This window comes from Lampetra fluviatilis, chromosome 11, assembly GCF_964198595.1.
Source record: "Lampetra fluviatilis chromosome 11, kcLamFluv1.1, whole genome shotgun sequence".
NCBI classification, from domain to species: Eukaryota; Metazoa; Chordata; class Hyperoartia; order Petromyzontiformes; family Petromyzontidae; genus Lampetra; species Lampetra fluviatilis.
In genome coordinates, this window is record NC_136285.1 from 12,290,294 (window position 1) to 12,313,675 (window position 23,382).

The 23,382-nt window shown below is 47.8% G+C and overlaps 1 protein-coding gene across 4 annotated transcripts in view; it reads right to left on the reverse strand.

Moving 5' to 3' along the window:
* Positions 1 to 23,382, reverse strand: part of LOC144934823 (synapsin-2-like) — a 113,669-nt gene that overhangs the window by 51,593 nt on the left and 38,694 nt on the right. For all 4 annotated transcript variants that reach the window (XM_078861016.1, XM_078861019.1, XM_078861017.1 and 1 more), the window contains exons 2-3: positions 14,239 to 15,135; positions 9,570 to 9,759 (exon numbers count right to left, since the gene is read on the reverse strand). In XM_078861016.1, the coding sequence (XP_078717142.1) occupies positions 9,570 to 9,759; positions 14,239 to 14,572 (524 nt within the window). In that variant the 5' untranslated portion in view covers positions 14,573 to 15,135. The remainder of the gene's footprint in view (positions 1 to 9,569; positions 9,760 to 14,238; positions 15,136 to 23,382) is intronic.

Below are 23,382 nucleotides of genomic sequence, written 5' to 3' on the forward strand. Positions count from 1 at the left end.
TGCCCAGGTCGGAGGGACTGATAACGCAGCGGCAAGGAATCAAATGCCCGCAAGCATCGGCATCTGTCCACCCAAATGCGTAAACAGGGTGGGGAAGGTTTCGCATACGGCCGGCCTGTTCGGGGCCCACCCCGGCGTTTCGGCCAATTTTAAACCGCCGTCGTCATCGGCGCCCTGGTGACGAGATGTTAACTACCTCGCCAGGTATACATGGAAGCCGTGGGTTCGATTCCGACCCTGACGCCTCAATATTTTCAGACTGCTTGTTCTCCCCGTGCTCGCATGGATTCTTCTCCGAGTCCTCCGGTGTCTCCCTCCACGTTTAGAAAATGCATTGAGATCATTTTGCCGCTAAACATTTCCACGTGATAAGCCACTTCGTTGAGCTGTCATTTGTGGCCAGATCGCTTCTAAAAATATATCTATATAGCTCAATGGGCCTTTCCTAGAAAAATACGAAAACATTTGTTTCGTTTTAGTTTAGTTTCAAGGTTTTCGACCAGCTTGCCCGTTAAATGATCCTGGCGGTACCCCGGGGTACCAAATGATACAAAATGGCCAAGGCAATTAAATACTTTATTTCTGGGACACTTTTTTTTTCCAGGGGTGTACTTCACTCCGCGACTGGGGTACCAATCAATCCGACATCAGTGCTACTCCGCGATGTCGAAACACAGCGAGGACGATTGCGCTGAAACCCTGAAGGCTCGTACGCACCGTAGCGGTGCATCGTGTACATCTCGTCGAAATGAGTCGATTGCTGCATCGCCGACCATTAACAGACAAAAATGACTGCATCACGGACATGATGCGAGAGCCGGGGTACTATGGTACCCCGGGGTACCGCCATAAGGTTCATTTTAGGCGGTGGTCAATTTGCGCTGCACCGTTTGCATCATGAAAGAGATGTGAAAATAGGGTACGGCAGTTTTTTGAGTCACCACTGCATGATGTTGCTTTGTTATATATATCTGTGCTGATGAAATACACGCAATTAAAGCCACCGCTAACGATAGACAGCCCCTGCTGTTGCTCAACCTCAGTGTGGTAATTTGAAACATGCACTGTGCATCAGAAGAGAGGCACGCTTGTAATGTAATGTACATTTCCATTTACGAAACGAAATATCTGCGCTAAAACATCTCTAAATGCGCAGTGCCGTCTCATCGTGCCGTGGACATTAAATGCATTTATCGGTCTGGTTTGAAGTCGTTGAATTCAAGGTGGTTGTTTGTCCTCGAGTTGGTTTCGACATCGCGTTGACCCACGTGACTGGGCCCGCGATCTGAAAATCTCAGCCCGAGCTCGTTAAACGGCAAGATTAAGATAAACCCAACTTAATTTTTTTACCAGGTAAGTCCCACTGAGCTCTGTAGCTCTTTTTCAGAAGCGACCCGGCCACAAACGATAGCTCAACAAAGTTGGCTTACCACGTGGACATTTATAGCAGCCGAATACTCTAAACGCACGTGGATTCTAAATGTGAAGGGAAACACCGGAGGAGCCAGAGAAAAATCCACGTGACCACGAGGAGCACACGCAAACTCCAAATGACACAGGCGTCAGGGTCTGGATCGAACCCACGACCTCTCGCCACCACCCCAAGCAACATCACCCGAGTGTGGTCATGGCGGGTCATTGGTGACAGGCGTGCATCGCTCCGGCAATGAGCGGGGAGCTGTCATCTTACATACACAGACAGACAGGCCCGAAGCTAAAAGCTGCGCTGCTTTAGCATGGCCAGGGTGAGCCACTCCACCCCTCACTAGACGTCCTTGATCAGGGTCATAATGAGCAGCGTACCCCGCGGTTATCGCCGGACTTTACGCGGTAGAATGGTAATCATCGGGATATTTTTCCAGGGCCTAAAACTCCAGAGGGGCCGATGGAAAAAAATATATATATATTTTTAAAAATTAATTTTAATGTGAGCAATGTAATTAATACTACCTTCGTTAATTTATGTTTTATTAGGCTGTTTTCATGTCACCCAACAACAACGTTCTCCAAATGACAAACATTAACCTTGCCGAGTTGGAGCGAGGGAGGGGGTGTCTGTTATGTCCTGGTGTCCCGGGGGGCGGTGATACGAAAATCCGACTCTGCCAGAGGTGTAGTACGGCAATTGCCAAATTAAAATACAACTGCAACAAACAAAACAATGCACCCCTACAATAAATAAATGGAACGTTCCGCATCTCTGCCGCAGGGCGTACATGTGCAGCCATTGATTATGGAGCGTTTCAGAAATTTCTGGGACATTTTTTCTTATAGTTTTTTCTTCTTCTTTTCTCCAAACCTCTCAGCTCCTCCGCCCTTCCTCCACCACCCACCCACCCACCCTTCATCCGGGCCTCTTAAGCCACGCTCCCCTGCGTTCAGATCACCAGGCCGCTCACGTGCGTCAGCGACAACGACACGGCAATCGCCCGCGCCCGCATTAATCCGTGATAAGCGCAGCGGGGTCTGTGGTAATTAAGCTAACGCTGCGATACGGCACCCCTCGCATTTTTCAGCGGAAGAGTAGCGTGTGATGCTGCCACGTGGACAGGCCTCCCGATCACGGATTGGCGCTCGAGGGATTCGGAGGGTGGGCCCCGGCACCATCATCGTAGAAATCTTCCTTAAAAAAAAGAACCTGAAGCAGATGATTAGTGCTGGATGCAGACAAATGTGACAATTACCTGCGTGTATCGATAGTTTCATGTGCCATTCTGTGTTATCTTGGCGTGGCCTTGGGCCGTCTTGTTGTTTTTGCTGCCTTGCCCAATCTTGATAAATCTGACTTCTAGAATAGATCATTTATTTATTATTCATATTTAGTGACTCGTTGCCACTGCCTCTATTTTGCACTCCTCCGTCATTTCTTGTATTGCTTGCCGTTGTAACTTGCTGACCCGCCCATCCTGGACGTCTGTGAAAAAGGGCTTCACCGCTCATTAGATTCCTCCACCTGCAGTCTAAATCAAGATTCCGATTCTGAAACTTCTCTCCGGCCCTCCTTGGCGGTGAATCGCTGTGATAGAGGTCCCCCCGACCCCACCCACAACGCCTCTCCTGCCTTCCCCTTCAATCGAGGGGAGCTGGACCCTGCTCCCGATCGTTTCTCATGCACACAGTGGTCCCACGGCCTGCGAGTGCACCCACACAACTCTTAGGTCCACATCGGTACGTTGACGTGTGTGCCCAGCCCGTCGGTCAATCCACCGCTGGATGAGGGCCTCCTCCCGTGACGATTCATCAAATCGCGAGGTTGATTAATGTTCCTGGAGGATAACCAACGTGCATTCATAGGGTAGGTTTAGTTTCACCCGTAAAGTGTATCATCATCATCAGTGTCAGCCTTGATCCATCCACAGCTGGATGAAGGCCTCCCCAAGACGCCGCCATCCCTCAGAGGAGGGGAATATGTCTCGAGAAGCGGGAAACGTTTACAAGGAGGGTCCTGCATGATGATGTTTTTTTGTTCGTTTACCAATTCTATTGACACTATGGGAACCTCATTTGCCAGTAAAAATATAATAATTGGTTCTTTACCCTTCTATCTGGCAACAAAACTGACACCTTTTTACAAGGAGTCATGTTTGCATAGACCACAATACCTGCAGTCATAATACAAACAAAAGAACATAACTCTGATAATGTGCACTGTCCTTAAAGTTGATTGATCCACACCCGAGACAGCTTTCCTTAGAGCCTAGTCTCATATGGGTTGGACCAGATGACGCCAAAAGGCGCACAACTCAAAGACAATGCACCATCAGAGTATGAGAGCTCGGGGCAAGCATCTACACTATGGGAACCTCATTTGCCAGTAAAAATATAATAATTGGTTCTTTACCCTTCTATCTGGCAACAAAACTGAGTTGTGCGCCTTTTGGCGTCATCTGGTCCAACCCATATGAGACTAGGCTCTAAGGAAAGCTGTCTCGGGTGTGGATCAATCAACTTTAAGGACAGTGCACATTATCAGAGTTATGTTCTTTTGTTTGTATTATGACTGCAGGTATTGTGGTCTATGCAAACATGACTCCTTGTAAAAAGGTGTCAGTTTTGTTGCCAGATAGAAGGGTAAAGAACCAATTATTAATTCTATTGACGTTAAGCCTCTGCAATGAAGGCAGAGTACACATATACAACTCACTTGCACGTGGACGTAACACCCAAAAGCTCCAGACGCATAGATTCGGCCCACAAGGCATACCCAATGAAGTCCATAATAGAGGGTTTTGTTGGGGTTAGATCGCGTAAATATGAATGTGTCGTTAAACCCGCCACCACCCGACACAGCCAATTAGTACGGTTTGTCACGTAAACAGAACATGCCAATTCGTTCCCCGTACAGCACAATGGCGTGTTGGTGGTGTGTTGGAGGGTCAATATGCTGGTGGAATGAGCCCATTACTGTACTGCCATCTCCTGGCCGTCTCACGGTTTACATCCCCTCCCCCACCTACAACACCTGGGATGCACCAATGGTCACCCCCCAATCCCAAAGCAGAACCGTACAAGTCCAGCCCAAAGGAATGCATGTGCACTGACTAGCACGTCGCGCAGATCCTGGACTCAGCATGCGGGACGCTCATCCGTCCAAGCTCCCGAGATCCACGCACGCTGCAGGCGAGACTCAAGGTGATTTTGTCACAGCCCTGCACTCCAATTCCCACGAGCACGTGGCAATAGCGAGCATTCTCCACGCACGGTTAACACATCGGTCGGTGGGAATTCACCACCGGGGCGTTATTCTTGTCAAACGAAATTGGCACATTCATCGGGCTGCATTGCGCATATGCTGGTGAATCCAAGGTGATCTATTCATCGTAAACGCGTGCGGTTTATTCTCCCACGTTTCTAAGAGCAATGTTTGCGCAATAGGTGTGTTTCCATACGCTTCTACGTGAAGGTTGTGTCACTCATTAAGGTCACGAGGGTGTTTTTTTCTAGGGGGGTGGGGGGCGTCAAAGCTAGGGGCGTTCACGTCACGGGCCCCCTGTCAGACTCTTTGAATCCGCGATCCCACGCTGAACATTGCCCACCACACAACGTGGCTCGGGCGTGCAGATCAATTCGGTGGCCTTCAGTGTCACTCTCGCAAGGGGGCCCTCATTAGCCCCCCCCCCCACCGGCATTGACAGCAGCAAACCTCTGCAAATGTCGAAAGGCCTTTTTCGGGTGGTAAACAAAGCGATCATCGCCAAAATGTGTATGGACTACAATTGTCAGGTGCTGTGTGGTGATGCGTAGTGGGATACAGAGCAAACTCCCCGAGGACACACAGACACACACACAAGTTATTCTTTTTTAGTCCATCACTCAAACTTAATGTAATGATCGTCCCAGCTGCATAGCCAAGCCAGGGTCCATCGAGATAATGAGGGTCCAACGCCACAATGAGGGGGTCTAAACGCCACAATGAGGGGGGTCCAACGAAACACAAAAAAGAGTATCCTTTCGAAGGGTGCGCCGATACTGTGATCATCGTAGGATGTGAACATGCCCCGTTTGCCTGTTTGTTTATGAAGGGCAAACAGTGATTAGATCTGTCGGGGAAAGCGCGCAGCCACAACACATGACTCACACTCGCTAATGTGCGCAATCTCCACATCAGCCCGCGGCATTAATACTATTAATATATATTAAATATGATTCGTAAAAAAAAGTTACAAACAGCAGACGCAGACTAAACAGATTTCCTTCCCGTGGGGTGCAGATCGTTTGCTAATTAATTGAGTTAGAATTTAAGTGCATAGTCATCCTTTGCGAAATACAAAGTCATCTACTCTACAGCCCCGTGAATTGTTTAATCATTGTATTTATTGTCGCCTGTTACCCAATTCTGTTCTAATTTGTTTTTGACGTCATGTCGTGAGAGATCTCATCTCTCCAGAGCTCGTGCAGAGCGGTGCATTACCTATCATGGGGCCTTTTTTGCCACTCTCAAAGTATGAAAAATGAGAATAGGTTTTACCCTTTCTGGAAAAAAAAACAGGTGTTAAGATGTTCAAACACCATAGAGATATATTCTGCAAGGAATTAAGTCTGCATAAACCACACCTACTTGTGGTGAACATGCAAACAAAACATGCTCTGGTAATATATGTCATTGCCTTTGAAACGGATCGGCCTACACCAGAGACAGCCTTCTTTATGGCTTAGTCTCACCGGTGTCAGGCCACAGAACGCCAAAAGGCGAACAGCACGAAGACAATTGACGTATCAGATCATTTATAGCTCGGAGTGAGCAGCTACATCCTGGGGCCTTTTTTTTGGCAGTATCAGAGTATGAAAACTAATAATAGTTCTTCTTGGTTCTTTCGGTAAAGTCACGTAGAAGGGAAGTAATGAAATAATAAAAATAAAACATAATAAAACAATTCTCACGACGTTTCGGCCACAACGCAAGCAGCCTGAGGACGGCTGCTTGCGTTGTGGCCGAAACGTCGTGAGAATTGTTTTATTATGTTTTATTTTTATTATTTTATTACTTCCCTTCTACGTGACTTTAGCGAAAGAACCAAGAAGATGAATCCCTGCAGTCACGAAAGCTTTAAATCGAAATAAAACTAATAATAGGTTTTACCACCCGGTGTTTTATTGCCTATTTAAAATGTTCATTCAGGTGTATGGCCTCATGGCAGAGAATGGCTTATGGAGGGAAATATCCCGTGACTCCTTCTGACAACCGCGTAAGTGACCTTTTAAAAAGAAAATTGAGACTCCACTTTTCCACCAACTCTGCTGCGAGACAAACGTTCGATTCATGACAGGCAAATACATGAAAATAGTTTTGGTTTAATCCTGAGAGCTGGATTTTTTAAACTGAAGTTTTAATGTCAAGAAATGTGTAAGAGTGTGTTATTTTAACTTTCACAGTGATACCATATGAAGCTGTTTGGATGAATTTCGTCTGCTTCTTGCACCCTTGCATCCATATCCCACAGGGCTCCCGAGTAAGGCAGAGGTTTATGGTTATCTCGACGGTTTTATATGAAGAACATTAAGTCAATATTAAAAACAGTAAACATGAAACCATCTTTGAGAGGTCCGAATAGGAATTGCCTCATTTCGTGACATCCCTCCGACAGTGCAGTTGAAATAGGAAACCACAACCCCCATAAACCAAAAGATATGATTATTGGGCGCCGCGGTGGCGAGATGTTAACTTCTTCGCCTGGTATACAGGAGGTCGTGGGTTCGATCCCGACCCTGACGCCTGCTGTATAATTGGAGTCTGCGTGTCTCTCTCCCCGTAGCTGTGTGGATTTTACTCCGGGTCCACCGGTTTTCCCCTCCACATTTAGAATCAACGTACTTTCGGAGTAATTTGGCTGCTATCAATGTCCACGTGATGATGATAAACCACTTTGTCGATCCACCAAGTGTGGCCAGGTCGCGATTACACACTCAGCGGGTGCGGGGTGGAGCGGTGGCGCAGCGGTTAAAGCGCTGCGCTGTGAGCCCGGCCACGGACAACGACCGTCAGTGGCGATTGATATCGACTCCTACGCCACCTTCACCAAGCCGCACGTGACCAGCGTGGTGAAGCATAGCCAAACAACCTACGTGGTCAACCTGTAGGCCTGTCGCCTCCGAGGTACAATAAACTGAGACGGATCATTCGAACAACAAAAACAAACGCAATACATTCGTCCGTAACATTCCGCCCATAAATGTAACAGAATACAGAATAGGCGACATTTTTGGGCAAAATCCCTGCTGTAATTACGCACCGTAACATAGCTTTCGACCACGTCGACCTCATGCGCGCGCACGAGTGCGTGGTTTAAGGTCTACGCGTGCCTCACGCCCTATCCTATCTTTCCACAGAGCACATTTGTATCGGTGAATGACACTGATGAAGTGCATGCGCATGTGCGCGTGCGCGTGCACTGCCGGGGGATGGGGGGGGGGTAAGAAATTCGGGAGAGAACAAAATCCACTTCACGGGTCGCGAGGCCGGAAAGGTCAAGTCCGCGGGATGACTGAGGACGTGCCGGGTACCTGTTCAGGTCGAGTAATATCCTCGGTCTGGGATCACAGCCACCCCCCCCTGCACGTGGTCGAGCTCAATTCTCCCCCGCCCCACCTCCCACCGCGACTTTGGAAACAGTGAATTACAACAGCATCGATCGTCCCGTTGGTGACGTGGTCACCGCATGTGGTTGCAGCGGCCAGCGGATCGAACAACAACAAGGGGAGAGCTGCCGCTGCTGCGTTTTGCCACGAGGAGTATTGAAACAAAGAAAAGACGGATTTTTGTGTTTAGTTTTTTGCTGTCCTTCCACCGCACCTCTGATTATCACGGTTGGCTGCACACGGTGCGAAAGAAGTTCAACGTACATGCATACAAGCGCACACCTCGTCACCGTTGTCATTGTATACACGCGCGATAAGGGGCCATCATCACCACCACGGTCATCATCATCATCAGCAGCCACGGTCAAATCCACTGCTGGATGGAAGGCCTCCTTTGCAAGTCGTTTCCATCTTTCGCGATCCTGCGATGAAAGAATCCATTGAGCACATGCCCAAGAACCGCACCGTACGTCTCGTTTGTCCTGTCCATCTCATCTGCCCCGTCTCTACCATCTCTCTCGGTCTTTCCTGTTTTGTCTTGCTCACTCGGTCCGACAATTTGCCTAAATTTAACACGATTCACAAGCAACCAATTGCTAATGCATGAAATGTATTGCCTTTGTAAATGCGCCACCTGGAATTCGCCTTATCTATATCAGATCTCGACAAACCAAAGAGGATTGAGCCTGAACAGTGAGTGCTTGGCTGGGCGTCCACCATACAACCTATTAATCGGTACATACCATTGTCCCTGTGCCACAGTGCAGTGCCGCGAGTGAGAGCTTGACTTACCTTGCTAAGCCCAAGGGATTGAAACACTTCTCAGCCTAAGCCTTCTCTCACTCACTCGGCCGACTTGGCAATGATGTCTCAGTACTCGGTCCAGGATGGCCCAAATTGGCCCAAAAAACACTCGGACCTCCATGTGCAGCTCACGGGCACCATCTCTAATGACTTGGATACGATCTGATGCAGCCCACTGCTTGTGTGGGGTAGAGGTGGGGGGCAGTGAACTTCCTAGGATCTGGGTGGTAGCGGTGGTGGTAGTATTTGGATCCTCAATAAGGTGCTTATTCGGGATGTTTGGATATTCAGTTGGAGGATCCTTGTGAAAGACAGGAGATCTCTGGGTTTGATCTTCAACGAAGTTCATGGTTCACCCTAAACCGCATCCGCACAAACCATGGCAGATGCGGATACCCGATGCACAAATGGAATATTAAAAACACTCCAGTGTGTCACTGTCGTCATCCAAGACGTACTATACGACGTGTATCGACGCAACGCTCGATCCACAAATACGAATCACGCGTCACGGCGACACGCTCCGCTGCTCCTGACGTGGTTATCTGGCTTGACCACCCGAATGTGAAATTGTAAGATTATTGCTCTGCATCAACATCAGCCATATGACAGAAGAAGAAAAAGGGTGGACCACGAGGAAGAGAAGCGAGAGAGCGAGCGAGAGCGAGGGAGAGCAGGGAGGGACTCACCAGTCGGTCTGCTGATCGTCGATCACGAGCAGCACCTTGGACTTGCGCCCCGCACTGCCGGAGACGCTGCCGGCCGTCTGCTCCACCAGCCCCGCCGCTGCCGCCGTCGTCTGCCGCACGGCGTTGGACAGGGAGCTTAGGAATCCGCTGGCGCCACTCGTGATGCCCCCACCCGCCTTCGCCTCGCCGCCTGCACGCGGGCAGCCCATCACGGACACGCGCACGTGGTCCATGTACATGCACAACGAATACGACAAAAGGTCGCGCGCATTACACGCAACATGCTTGCCGCAAATGAACCACAATATTTTGCTGATTTCGTCAAGGATAACAAACCATAACGCGAACTCGCAGCGGCTATTGGCTGGCCGTCGAACAAAGATGGTCACTGCATCGCGCAGCACTTTGAGATGAGCCTCTGCGGCCGTCTGGAATGCTCTTTTTTCCAATATTAGGAAGCCACTGGAGCAATGCACTTTAAAATCTAGATTGACAACTCATTTCTATAGAACTGCTTTCTCTGTTTGGTTTGTTGTCCTTCCCCCGCACCTCCGATTAGCGCCAGTGCCGGATTATCCCAGTAGCAAAAGTAGCTTATGCTACGGGCCCCGCACTTTCAAGAGCCCAGAGCTAAATGCTTTAAAGCTATCAATTCCGGTTCAGTGATTCTGCACTTGCTCTATTACTGTATACTGCCTTCAACTTTTATGAACGACTGGGTGTTTAATGTTTGTCGTATTATCTAGCTGTAGAGCAAAATGAAAAATACAATTACTTTACTATGCAAGTAAAAAAATTGTGTGTTTAAATATTTACGTGAGTTTTTTTTATGTAGGGCCCCTTCATAACATATGCTACAGGCCCCGCACTAGCTTCATCCGGCACTGATTAGCGTGGTGGGCTACATACAGTCATGGGACGTGCCGCCACAAAAACATTGCCACAGCCGCCATCGTGACAATTTCAATTCCAGCACTCAAGTGCCGCTGTTGGCTCCGTCTCTGCAATCTCCTCCGACCCTCAATTTTTCTTTCATTGAAATACAGACGTGTGCCTTGCGTCCGGCAATCACAGGATGCCATACTAGTTGGTTGAGCGAGATGAAGTAAATAAATCGATAAAATAGTGTTCAGCCCCTTGTCAATCCACTGCTGGATGAAGGCCTTCAAGCGTTGTGTTTGTTGATCATCACTGGGCTGCAATGAGCTGGTCCACGCGGAGGGGAGCCCAGGATAAGTTCCTACATCACTCGCCTTAAATTAGATGCCTGAGTGGGGTTGAGAAGGTCACGGTCAATAAACTAGAAACGTTTAACGAGGAATGCCTGGACCGGGAGGACTCGACACAAGCCTCTGAGTTGAATCACTAAAGGTCGATAATTACCTCCAGACAATGAACAGTAATTCAAGCAAAACAGTAGTCGAGCGAGTCAAGAGTCAAAGGAGTTTCCCTCCCCCTCCTGCCCTCCCATTGTCAACGCGCTGTCAAACGATAAAAGCGGACAAGACATAAAAGTGGACACTTCGAAGTGGACGTGCCTTTGTCCACATATGGGACTAGGACGTCAAAGGGAGCGTGTCTAAGATGGTTTGGATCGCTAAGTGCAATCCACAACATCGATCTGCACCCAAAATATGGATTCTGCGCCATCAAATCGGAGCCGCCATCTTGAAAATGTCCGTATATATTTCAACTTAAAACTCGCCGTTAACGGAGCTAAATTAAGGGTTTTCAATGACATGATTAGTGTCAGTCTGTTCTAACACTAGACGAGACTACTATGTTGATTCGCTACGTCAAAAAAGTGTGTTTATGCCTTTAAACAAGAGTTTTTACAACGTCCGATTTCATAATTTACATATTTAAAATTCCACGGGCAAATCACCCCCTTGCAATGGAACAAATTTCCCCTCCACATTCAGCGAGCAGCACCTCCCTCTCTCGTTTCTGCTCCTCACTCGGGACGCCACCTCTTCTCCCTGGCCCATCCTTCCCTCCATCTCTAGGTACCCCAGTAATTTTAGATGGTGGAAGGATTATCCATAATTCTGGCTGTCTCCTGATGAGGCTGGTTGTAATAACCGGCGAAACATTGTAATCAAATTTAAAATGTGGGTTTACTTTCCAACACACCGGTGTGCTGAAGTAGTAACTAATTGTCATGTTTTCTTTACGTAATAAACATTACTAATTGGCTGTTTCGAGTGGTGGCCCGTTTAATGACATTTATATTTACGCGATATAATAATAATAATTAAAAATATGTTCTGTAAATGACATCACCTCGGGAGAAGCCGTTCCATTCGCTTTCACCCCCCTCTTATTGGCATAAAAAATATCTTTGCTGTGCTTGCACAAAGATAAGGAAAAAAAAATCCCATGCCAGCATCAGTTAATCTGGATGACATCAGACATGAAATAATGTCCATCTGCGTGCGAAACCAGATTTGGGGACGCGGGGCAACTTAAACTCCTTCAAAGCAATAAAACCTTTGCTGAAATCAGATTCGTTCGTGGAACTTTCTGCTCGCTTGCTGTGGTGTGCCGGGGAAAAGTGTTGTCTCTGGCAGAGCGGGCTCGGGACAATCTCCCTCTACACTATTAAATGCTCTATGGCGTGCGTAGCAGCTTGTACAGCCGCTCATTTAGTGGCCTGGGATGGGAATTCGTGCATGGCTGTGCATGTAATTGTCCCGGCTGAGTTAACACCTCTGCAAAGAAGACTACCCCCCTCCCTTGAGCCGAGAAGATCTTGACGCATTGCTGCAGAAGTCGAGTCGCTCAACAGTGGGACGTTACGGGGGACACGGAGCGTGTCGATCACTCCACTTTGCACCAGAATATTATTCATCGCGATGATGCCAAGGGGCTCAGCGAGCGGCGGAAAGGCAACCTCCTCGAGGCAGCCTGCAGTGAACATGGTGACTCGAGTCCGACTGGGCTGACTTCAGGTTTCCAGTCGGCCGACTTACTGCTGCTGATCATCCTGCGCTGCAGCCCATGGCGCCATTAAGATTGGTCTGGCAAGAGCAATGGAGAAATCGAGACTTTGCTTGCTGAGAAGGAAGCTTTAGGGAGCCGCTCCACTGGCCAGATGTCTTGGGAGAGGTGGGAGAACATCCACATCTTTGAATTGGTAATACTCAGTAATGTGTTAGAGCAAGTCTCATTTACATTTAACAACGTGCACATTAAATTCAAATTTCCTGCGGGAGGCATGGAACGCATACAGCGCAGCAAGGTCACAAAACCTAGAGAGTCCGGTCAAAAAAAAAAACTGAGAAAGTTGACAACGTTATTTTTTACTTATTCCTGATCCCTGTCCCAAAGGTATTTTGAGTGAGGAGTGGCACAATCTGTTATATGCCCCGCTCCCACCAGTCTGTCTTGGGGGTGAATAGCCCCGCCCCCTCGCCATAGCCCCTCCTTGCCCCCCCTCCACCTCCACCGCATCCACCGCCAACGGCAGTTGGCGACAATGAGCGTGGGGCTCTGCGCTTCGAGCGTGCGGCCTTCCCGTGAGAGAAACCGCACCTAGAGCCGTGACAAGTGTTGGCAGCCCAGCGCTCAGCGGGGGGCCCTCCTCCATTTACTGATGCCCATTATTGGCGTTTTGGAAGATAGATGCCGCCGATGTTGAGGTCTAAAATTTCAGGGCGAGTGGTCAAAACAATAAAAAAAACAACGTGGTGCCAAAAAAATGCCAGCGGGGGGGGGGGGCTGCAGGCGCGGAGATAAGAGGCTGCTGGCAACCGAGATGATTACAGCGACGAGTCGCCCATCTGTCAGTGAGAAAGAAAAAAACTACTCTGTAATCTTTTGTTTTGTTGTTATTATTATTGTGGTAAGGTGAAAGCATCATACCTCTATATAATTGGTTGACGAACTTAGCGCTGTGTGTGTGTGTAAGATGCTGTGGGCATGCTGGCTGTCTCGCGTGTGGGTGATTTTTTTTTTAAATCTATGGGACCTTTTTGCCAGTATCCAAACTGATGAAACATAAGAATAGGTTTAACCCTTTCTGGAAATACAACAGGAGGTGTTAAGATGTTCACATAACAAATAGATACCTGGTTTGCAAGGCATTACGTCTGCATTAACCACACGTACTTGTGGCGAATTCCACGTTTGAATTTTGAGAAAACGCAAACGAGCAGCATAAAATGTGCCACAATGGGACAAAGAGACAATTTTTTGGGCCCTAATCAAATTTTGACAACAAGGCAAAGGCTGAGATCGGCACGAGCTGTGTCAGTTAATTGGCACCGATATATAAAACTCCGATTAGCACGGTTGGCTCCGGCGTACGGTGCGAAATAATTTCAACATACAAACAAAACTCGTGGCTAGCTCACTGGTTTTCAAAGGGAACGGCGCTGATTATGTAGGGCATGTTGCCTGCCGTGAAAGTTCTTTCACCACAATAATTCCACAAATACTTCCTCGGATTTTTCTTTCATCTCGTCCCAATAAAGCCTCACGCCCATGCTTTTGAAATGTGACTTGCATCGTGCACCAGGGCATTATCAACGGTAGTCTGCGAGCAGCGTCTTTCTTTGCCCCCTCCCCACCCACCGCCACCACCTGCCACATTTACTCTGGACAAATCGATAGCCGACTGCGATCGATATATATCCGGCACCGTCGTGGGCGTCGGATCTCATCTCACCTCCGGACGACTGGGACAGGCGGCGCTGCTCTCCTGGCTGCGGCGTGGCGGGCGACTGCGCTGCGGGCGACACGGACGCCGCTGGGGGCGCCGCGCCTGAAGTGGCAGCGGCAGATCCAGCAGGGCCCACTCCGGCCCCGGTGGTGCCACCGCCGCCGCTACCGCCACCGCCGCCGCTGCCGCCACCGCCACCTGGCTGTGCCGGGCCCCCCGATGGTGACACGGAGGGAGGCGGGGCCTGTGCCGGGTCTGGCCTCTGCAGGTCCATCATGTAGCCGTTGGGCAGGTTGGCCATGAAATTGCTGTCGGATAGACGTCTTCTCAGGAAATTCATGGTTAAGCCTCTTTATTGCCTCCCGCGCTCTTCAAAGGAACTCGGATGTGTTTAGTCGGAGGGTGGCGAGAGGAAAAAAATAAGGATATAGAAACGAAATGATTTCTTCCAAGTTTATTTGCAAAGGGACCGGCGCCGAATATTTAGGGCACGTCAACGCTCGTCAAAGTTATTTCATCAGAATAATTCTACAAACTTTCCTCGGATTTTTGTTATGTCAATAAAGCGTTTTTTGTTAAAAATCCAATATTTATTTATTTATCGCATAGCGTCGCTCTTACATTCCAGCATTAAATTATAATAATTTGGACTTGCAGCGACTGTGAACGTCTTGCATATTTAAAGAACGGGGTGATTGTATGTCTGCGGCGGGGGGAGGGGGTTGTTGTTTTTGAGAGCGGTCTTCGCAGTCTCTTTGTCCGAAATATCTAATTGTTGCCTTTCGGGACGGGGATAATTAGCGGGAGAGACAAGGACAATTAGCGGGAGACGAAGATGTGTTGGTTGTGGGAATTATGGTCAGAGACGAGGGGAGCTCACGCTGCCGATCGCTGTCACGGACCCTGCGCACAAAAACACGGATGGGGGGGGGGAGGACATGCACTGAAAAAATTGGACAGCAGAGAAAAAACGCAATTGCAAATAATCTATTTAAAAATATTAATATCAACATTTGTGCGCCTGTGAGATTCGTTCGTCACAGTGTAATGTTGCGCGCGCCGTTCTATTGCTAACCGTTACGATGATGAAGCACTTCAATCGGTGATTTGATTTGCAGGTAATCACACTCGGTCACAGCAAGACAATTTATAATTACAATACAATTGTTAACGTTAAAATCTCCCTTCAATTTTCCGAGTCGGTTAAATCATCTTACTAGGTTAAAGTGCCTTCACTGATAATTGAATCAAATTATTTGGTTATATCGCATTGGCAGTGGTGTACAATCCCATAGAAAAGGAAAAAGTACGTGGCCTGAATTTTTTTTTTCTTATAATAGGTGATGTTTTCGGGCACATAAATAGAGAGGTCAGAGAGGTAGCGTTAAAATGATGTTGTCTTGAACTCTGACTTAAATGTGCGCTGAAATTAGTTGCCGTATTTTGTGAGCGCTACGCTAGCCAGTAAAAGGTTGGCTGGTTTTCTGGCCGCGTGCCACATGGGACACGGTACCTGCTCAAAGGACGGGGAAACATTCGGGCGGAAAAAAAGCGTTCCCGATGTTTCGCGACGCATGGTGATTTAATTAAATTGCAATAGAATTCCACTTCCGCGGATTTAAACTTTTTTTTCTTTCAGTAACAATAAAAGCTTTTCCCACTAGGCCCGAGTCTCGCAGCGCCACCTAACCCCATCATTGCAAGGCAGACTGGCAGCGACGTTAGGGGGGCCCTGAGCAGAAATTTATTTGGGAGGCCTCCTTTGATATTTAAAAACAATGATATCCCTAGTCAGATGGCAGAAGAGATTTAGACAAGATAGCGATGTAGTGGAGTGAAGCAAATTTACTTTATTATGTTTTATTTTTATTATTTTATTATTTCCATTCTACGTGACTTTACCGAAAGAACCAAGAATATGAATCCCTGCAGTCACGAAAGCTTTAAATCGAAATTTAAACATAAATATAAAATTTAGTGAGATTAAAGAGATATGTAAATTATATAGAAATGAGACAGATTAATTGGCATCGTGCATTCGTGAGATTGTTATGTTGATTAGGATTGAGCTGATATTCGATTCCACCCTGATTTTTTCTCACGAATTTGGGGCCTCTTGAGCTACTTAGGGAAACCTAATCATTTGCTTGATTTTCTTTCGCCGATCGCTACTACTGTGGAGATACCGTCTTTCAGCCGCGGTGGCAAAATGGTTCCTGCTGAATTGACGGTCAGAATAACAGCTCTCCGCGGCCCAGACAGGCAAACCGATTAGCAAACACTTATATAGGGGCTTTACAACAATGCAATCAATAGCAGCCACTCTCTTTAATATCAAAGTTGAGAAGCTTTAGGCTCAGGATTTATTTTGTCAACATCAAAGCCACCACCGGCACCATGTGGATAGGATAAACTCGAGTGAACATTTATTTTTAACTCAATTTCAACAATAAAAAGAATACGTGCAGGGACAAATATATGACGGCGATATATTATCCGCTTATTTATTTTGTTACTTATTGATCTCCACAATGACTTTCATGATAATTTCGTGTTATATATTCGGGCCCGTGTCTTAAAGAGCTAATAACATCTGGCATCTCACAGGCACTGATTCAAGCAAGTCTGAACTTTGCCACTGACGAGACACGGTGCGTCAAAGCCGGTCCAGAGTTTGCTTGTGTAGTAACTGACTTGGAGACGTAACTTCTTGGAGGCAATTCTTTAATTAAATACCGAGCATACTGTTACATACTCTCTGCTGTCACACAACGCTCTGTCTCTCGTTTCAACGCAACTCTACACTGGTTGCTAGCCTACAACACAACGATAACCGTCTGACGCTGACAGCGCTGAACTAAGAGCCAACTACGTTGACCTTAGGGACCGTCCATAAATGATATTACGCGATTTTGGACGATTTTTGACCCCCCCCCCCCTTCGTCACACGACGTCACAAAAAGTCAGACCCCCCCCCCCTCAAATATGACGTCACAAAAAAATAAAACATTCTCCAAATCGCTTTAAACTATTGTCATTGTAGTGCGTATTTAATGTGGCGCTGCACTCTGATGTTGTAGGAGAAAACATTTATTAAAACGTATATTTCATTAAGTAGAACGTGTTGTCTATATTTATTTAAAGTTGCGCAATTTAATATGACGTCACATTTCTCAACCCCTGCTCGTCACACATCGTTACAAATGTCTGACCCCGCCCCCCCCCCAGGTGCGTGACGTCATTTATGGACGGTCATTAGAAATAAAGATTCTACTTACACAAAATGGACGTCTCGAAGGAGCTTCTTTACACTTGTGTAGTGGCATAGACTAAGTAATGTAGCAGCATAGCGTTGGCTGCTGGCGGGGAAGGGGATCTGCAGCTTACAGCAGCCCTGACGTCAGCAGGTCACGTGATACACCAGAGGTGATATCTGGGGAAAATGTTACAGAAGGGGCATGTGGGGGAAGCCCGAGAACCCACTGGTAGGTTCTAGCAAGGGGGCGTGGCCCGGGGCGGAGCCAAGCCACGCTGGGAGCATAAAAGGGGGCCCTGAGTGAGAGCTCGGGGCTGTCGTTTGGAGTGCAATCCTCGTCGTGCATGTTGAAGATCGTCGCCATCGTCGCTGTCGTCCTCACTCGATATTGCGCTGCTAGATAGTCGTTGGCTGTCTCGGTTCAGCACCGTCGGTGTTGGACGGCACGTGTTGTGTATAGGATAGCAAAGCACGTAGAGTTGTGTACAAGCGGGCGACAGAAGAGTGTCTACCAGCGTAGGGTGTGTGTTGTGCAAAGGGTGCTCCGTTGAATAGAAGAAGTGCCTCAAAGTCTTAGCGTCTCCGAGTAAGTCACTACACTTGTGTTGAACCAATGCAACTAAAATTATGCACGGAAAAGTAATACAAAAAAAATAATGTGAATGATGATATATATATGAGGACGATATATTTTCAACTTGTTTTTTTAATGATATTTTGTCCACAGTGTAATTTTTGGTTTCATTGTCGGTATAATGTGATAAACGAGAGATATGGGCGTGGAAATTTTTGCAGGGCAGTCCGAACTCACGTGTCCGGGGACGGCTGCGCAATTTGATTAATGCGTGAAATTTAAATGACGAAGACCTTCTCGGCAAACGGTAAATGTAAAGGTGGAGCCCTGCAATTGCTTGCTTCAAGGCAATGCTGACGAAACCTACGTTGCAGAGAGCTGTAGACAGCCCCGTGAGAGGGTACTTCGTCTAAATCAGGGGTCGGCAACCTACGGCTCCGGAGCCGCATGCGGCTCTTTACGGGCTGCTTCTTGACGATATGTACGTATGTACATAGATGCATTGCGGCTCTTGAAATACTGAATTTTGTACCGAATTGGAAAGAAATGGCTCTTCTTGTTATTTTGGTTGCCGACCCCTGGTATAAATCGTCCACATCGGCCAGACATCTTGGACGATGTGGTAGTACTCACACTGTACCCCTCCACACTGAATCTTACATCACTGAAAATAGGAACGCGCTTCAGGTTTACAGAGGAAGAGCACCTGTTATTCCTGCAAATGGAGCTACCTTACACAATGCTGCACTCAATCACAAACTATGAATCCTTGGGTGATCATTTGCACTTCAGACAGCTTCGGCTGGTGTTTGCTCGTTAGCGGCCAACACCTCTGATAGGCTTGGCAATCTCAACTTGCCACACGCATGCCCCAAATGCATATCAATTAGATGATGCGCTGTGTGTGAATCCAGCAATGGACTTGCCGTCCTTAAATGAGAAACAAGACAACAACAAAACTAAATACGTCGCAGTAGCTGAGAAATACTTTTTTTTTGTGTGTGACAAAATCAACGTTTTTCCCTTCAGATGAGATGCAGCATGTGAGCTCGATGGACATTGGAAACTGAGTGGCTTTCAGTCCGACACACAAGCCATGTGGCACGCTTGCTCCGATCCAGCAGTGGACACTCGCATTTCTCTTTTGACCAAGGCCCTCGTACAAAAACAATCTACGTTCCCCTCCCCATTATGAATACCACATGAGCATCCCTGAATACAAGACGTAGCAGCAACATGCCGGTGTGCAACACTTTCGTCGGTCCACTGTGGGGATGAGGGTATCCTCGATACCGTGTGCGTCGTGGGGTTTCGTTGAGCATCCTTCACCAGGCCGGTCAGCGTGGATTGGGGAAGGCGGAGAGCCTAGATGCAGGAGCGTACGACTGCTCAGAAGTAGCTCTGTGAAATCTGCTTCCGCAGGCCATTCTCTACCATGCAGCGTTGCACTGATCTATGAGGGTTTAATACTGACAGCACAATTTGAATGAAAATTAGCAAATAACTACAAATGTACGTTTTTTTTTATTATAGATAAAAAAAACTATTACATTTTGTTAATTCTCTTTCTGCATCCGAGTGCTGTGTTGCTGAGAACATGGCTATGCAAATAACATAATAATGAAAGGATTTTTTTGTACTTAAAATACCTAATCACATTTCAATCATCGGCTAATTATTCCGAACTAACAATGGGCAAAAAGCCAATGCCCAAGACCTTGCACGAACAATTCCTGCAATTTGCCCGAGACAGCGAGGGCCTCGCATTGTACGAATTGTACCGACGTCAGCATATTTTGGCGACCGCTGAGCGAAGCGACAATTCATTAGCGGCTCTTTGTCAAACCGCCGCTGGATGAAGGCTGCTCAAATAGTTTTTTTTGCCAAATTATAAAAGATTATCCGCTAAATTACTCAATTTGGGAGAAAAAAAACCACACACACACATGTCGCAATCGTCTCGCTCACTGCGAGAGCTTAAGACTGGATACTCCAGAAACAAAATATTCTTGGGACTCAGTGAGGCTTCCCTGGATAAACAAAAGTAATCATCCCTACTACTTGTAATGATTATAATTTCAACTTATAACGCTGGCTAGTCAGTGCGAGTTGGCGAGGAGCTGCCCAGGATCAGTTCGAATTTCACTCACCACTGACGTTCGCCGTGGCCAGGAATTGAACTCGGTCACCGGGTTCAACCCTCAGTGGAGTGCCGCTAACCGTCGCATCGCCACCCCTGTCCTCCTTGGACACTCCTACCTCACCCTTCGTCATAATAATGGCTGTTTAATCCATTGAGGCACTTCTAATCATTGCTGGATTAGCGCGTGACAGGCGAGGAGAGATACATGTGAACTCGACACCTGAACGCAAGGCCAGTTATATTAACAATAGCAAGGCTCCATTGGAACCTCATTTGCCAGTAAAAAATATGATAATTGGTTTTTTACCCTTTAATCTGGCAACAAAACTGACACCTTTTTTACGAGGAGTCATGTTTGCATAGACCACAATACCTGCAGTCATAATGCAAGCAAAAAACATAACTATGATAATGTATGCACTGTCCTTGAAGTTGATTGGTCCACACCCGAGACAGCTTTCCTTAGAGCCTAGTCTCACATGGGTTGGACTAGATGACGCCAAAAGGGTTTATGCAAACATGACTCCTCGTAAAAAAGGTGTCAGTTTTGTTGCCAGATAGAAGGGTAAAAAAACAATTATCAATAGCAACGCTGTCACGACGACGCGGTGAATGGTCGTGGCAGTGGCGCTACCGCTCTCTCGGGCGTCTGCGCTCGGGAGATGAACCCCGTCGCGTTTGACGCGTCAGCCTCCTCGCCCCTGAGTCTCGGTCATCTGGGTTCGAGCGCATGAAGCGCTGTGAATCGGATGGTGGCGGCGGCAGCTTATAAGAACAAGATCGCATTGCGACGTCGAATTGTGGGGCGTTAACATCGAACCGTGACACCGATAATGTTTTTGTTTGCTATGGAGGGAGCTCGAACGTGAATGATCCAACAACTGGGTTGAAATGTCGCCCACTATGGGAAGCAACTGTCGTTATCAGCAGCCATGTTCATCATCTCTCTATCGTCATCATCATCATCATCGCATGTCAATCATCATCATCTCAATCATCGTCATCCTAAGTATTCGCATCATCCCAGTCATGGTCATGATCATTATAATATTTAAACATCAATTAACATCTGTCAATCACCATCATCCATCGCCATTATATTATTCCAGCGTGAATTAAATTGATCACACTGTGAGTACTGTTGTGTATGTATTAATGTTGAACTTCTTTCGCACCGTACGAAGCCAACAGTGCTGATCGGAGGTTTTGTAAGAGTTCAACAATCCTGGTCATCTAGACAGACTCATCCACGCTATATGAGTGTGGATTTCATCATGGCTACAACGACTCTTTCGAAATCAATAGAGATGCTCAAATTCAGTCGATGTTTGATGTCGCTGAGAAGTAGAGTGGGGCATGAGTGGTGCATGAACGCCGCTGATGTGCGCCATGGCTCACATCAGCGGCGAGCAACATCTGAACTGGATCTGGGCTCCCCATCCACCAAATCGCACTTACCAGCGTGGAGAAGTATGGTCAGACACCTCGAGAGACCCACGTGTCATTCCATACAGCAGTGAATTGACGAACATCTGAAACTTATTGTTAATTTAATTATGTTGCCGATATATTTGTTCAATCTTGTCGCTACAATGTAAACGAGACAACCCATGATTAATCCTCGGCAGGGCATCATAAACCTTCATAAGCCAAGATCTATCCACTTCTGCATGAATGCCTCTGGAAACCGTCACTATCCTTCATGATATTCCGATGTCACAATCCGTTTAGCACCTGCACAGGGGCCGATATCATAGCTCCAAACCCACAGCGGATGTCATCTCGCGCATGTTCCATCCTTGGGCTGCCAATCCGTCATTAGTCTCGACACCGGGCCATCGTGCCATCTAGAAACGTGCCCTTCGCCAGCGCCACTTACGCTTCTTAACAGTAAATAATTTGTGAATATTCTCTCATCCACGTGTCTCTCTTGCCGTCTCAGCGTGCCATCTCTCCACGCTTCATTGCACAGAGCACCACATAAATATTGGGAAGGGGTGGGTGGGGGGGGTGCAGGCTTGGGGGGTGGGGGGTAATGGGGGCCAAAGACAAAGATCCCCCGTATAGCCTTGACAGACTGTTGGGGTAAGTGCTGTTAGCGAGCAGCACTTATGAAGGCCGACACGGCACACGAGGGGGTAGGTGGCCAACACCACGCCCGGTCGCCTTTGTCTCTCCAGTGACGATGTTTACTACATACCGCACCAGGTACTTGTTTGAGGCCGAGTCGACCTAGGGGAGGCCCAGGACCGGTTCAGATCATCGTCACCAGCGATCGCCGCGAGCGGGTAATCGAACTCGGGTTGCCGGGGTTCGTAGCGCCGCACGCTACCTGCTACACTAACGTGGGGGAGTGGAGGGGTGGGGGGGCACCCTGTCTCTGGGTGGCATGGTGGTGGGGTTAGGGTCTGTTATCAACTCGTTAACTCTCGTGCGGTTCCCTAACGTGATTTACTTACCACGGGGAAGTCACCCTCGGCGCCTTGTCGGGTGACGTTATGTCACGCGCAGGGGAGCTGGTGGCCCTGGCCTGCACGGCCACAATGACATCGCACCCGTCGGTGTCGGTGGTGGTGGTGGGGGTAGTGGTGGTGGTGGTGGGGGTAGTGGTGGTGGTGGTGGGGGTAGTGGTGGTGGTGGCGACCGCGAGGCACACGCGAGGCAAGCAAAAGCATCAGGGCCCAAGAGGCTCAAGGAGGCAGCACTGACGACTGCCAGCCCCCCGATCACCCATTTAAATGACTTAAACGGGACAATTGGTTTTATATTCGTGATGTAAACACAGCACCACAATCAACCGTATTTTTGCATCATCTCGCTCAGTTGAAAGGTCTAATTCTGCTTGACGCTATGTAAGCGTGTATTAATCATCGTCATCATTATCATCAGCAGCCGTGAGTCCCTCCACTGCTGGATTAAGGCCTTCCACAAGACGCCGCCACCAATCCCCCATGTGTTTGCGCCGCAACCATCCATCTCGCTCCCCAAGCACGTCAACTCGTCTCATCGCTGTCCGATAAGAACGGTTGGCTACGTACGGTGCGAAAGAAGTTCAACATACATACAGCACATAACATCGCTGTCATCATCATTGGCTGCTACTTCATCATCATTATCCATGGCCCTCGTTCACTGTCCCTTCATGATAAATCCTGCCCAAGCCCGCTCAGTTTTGTA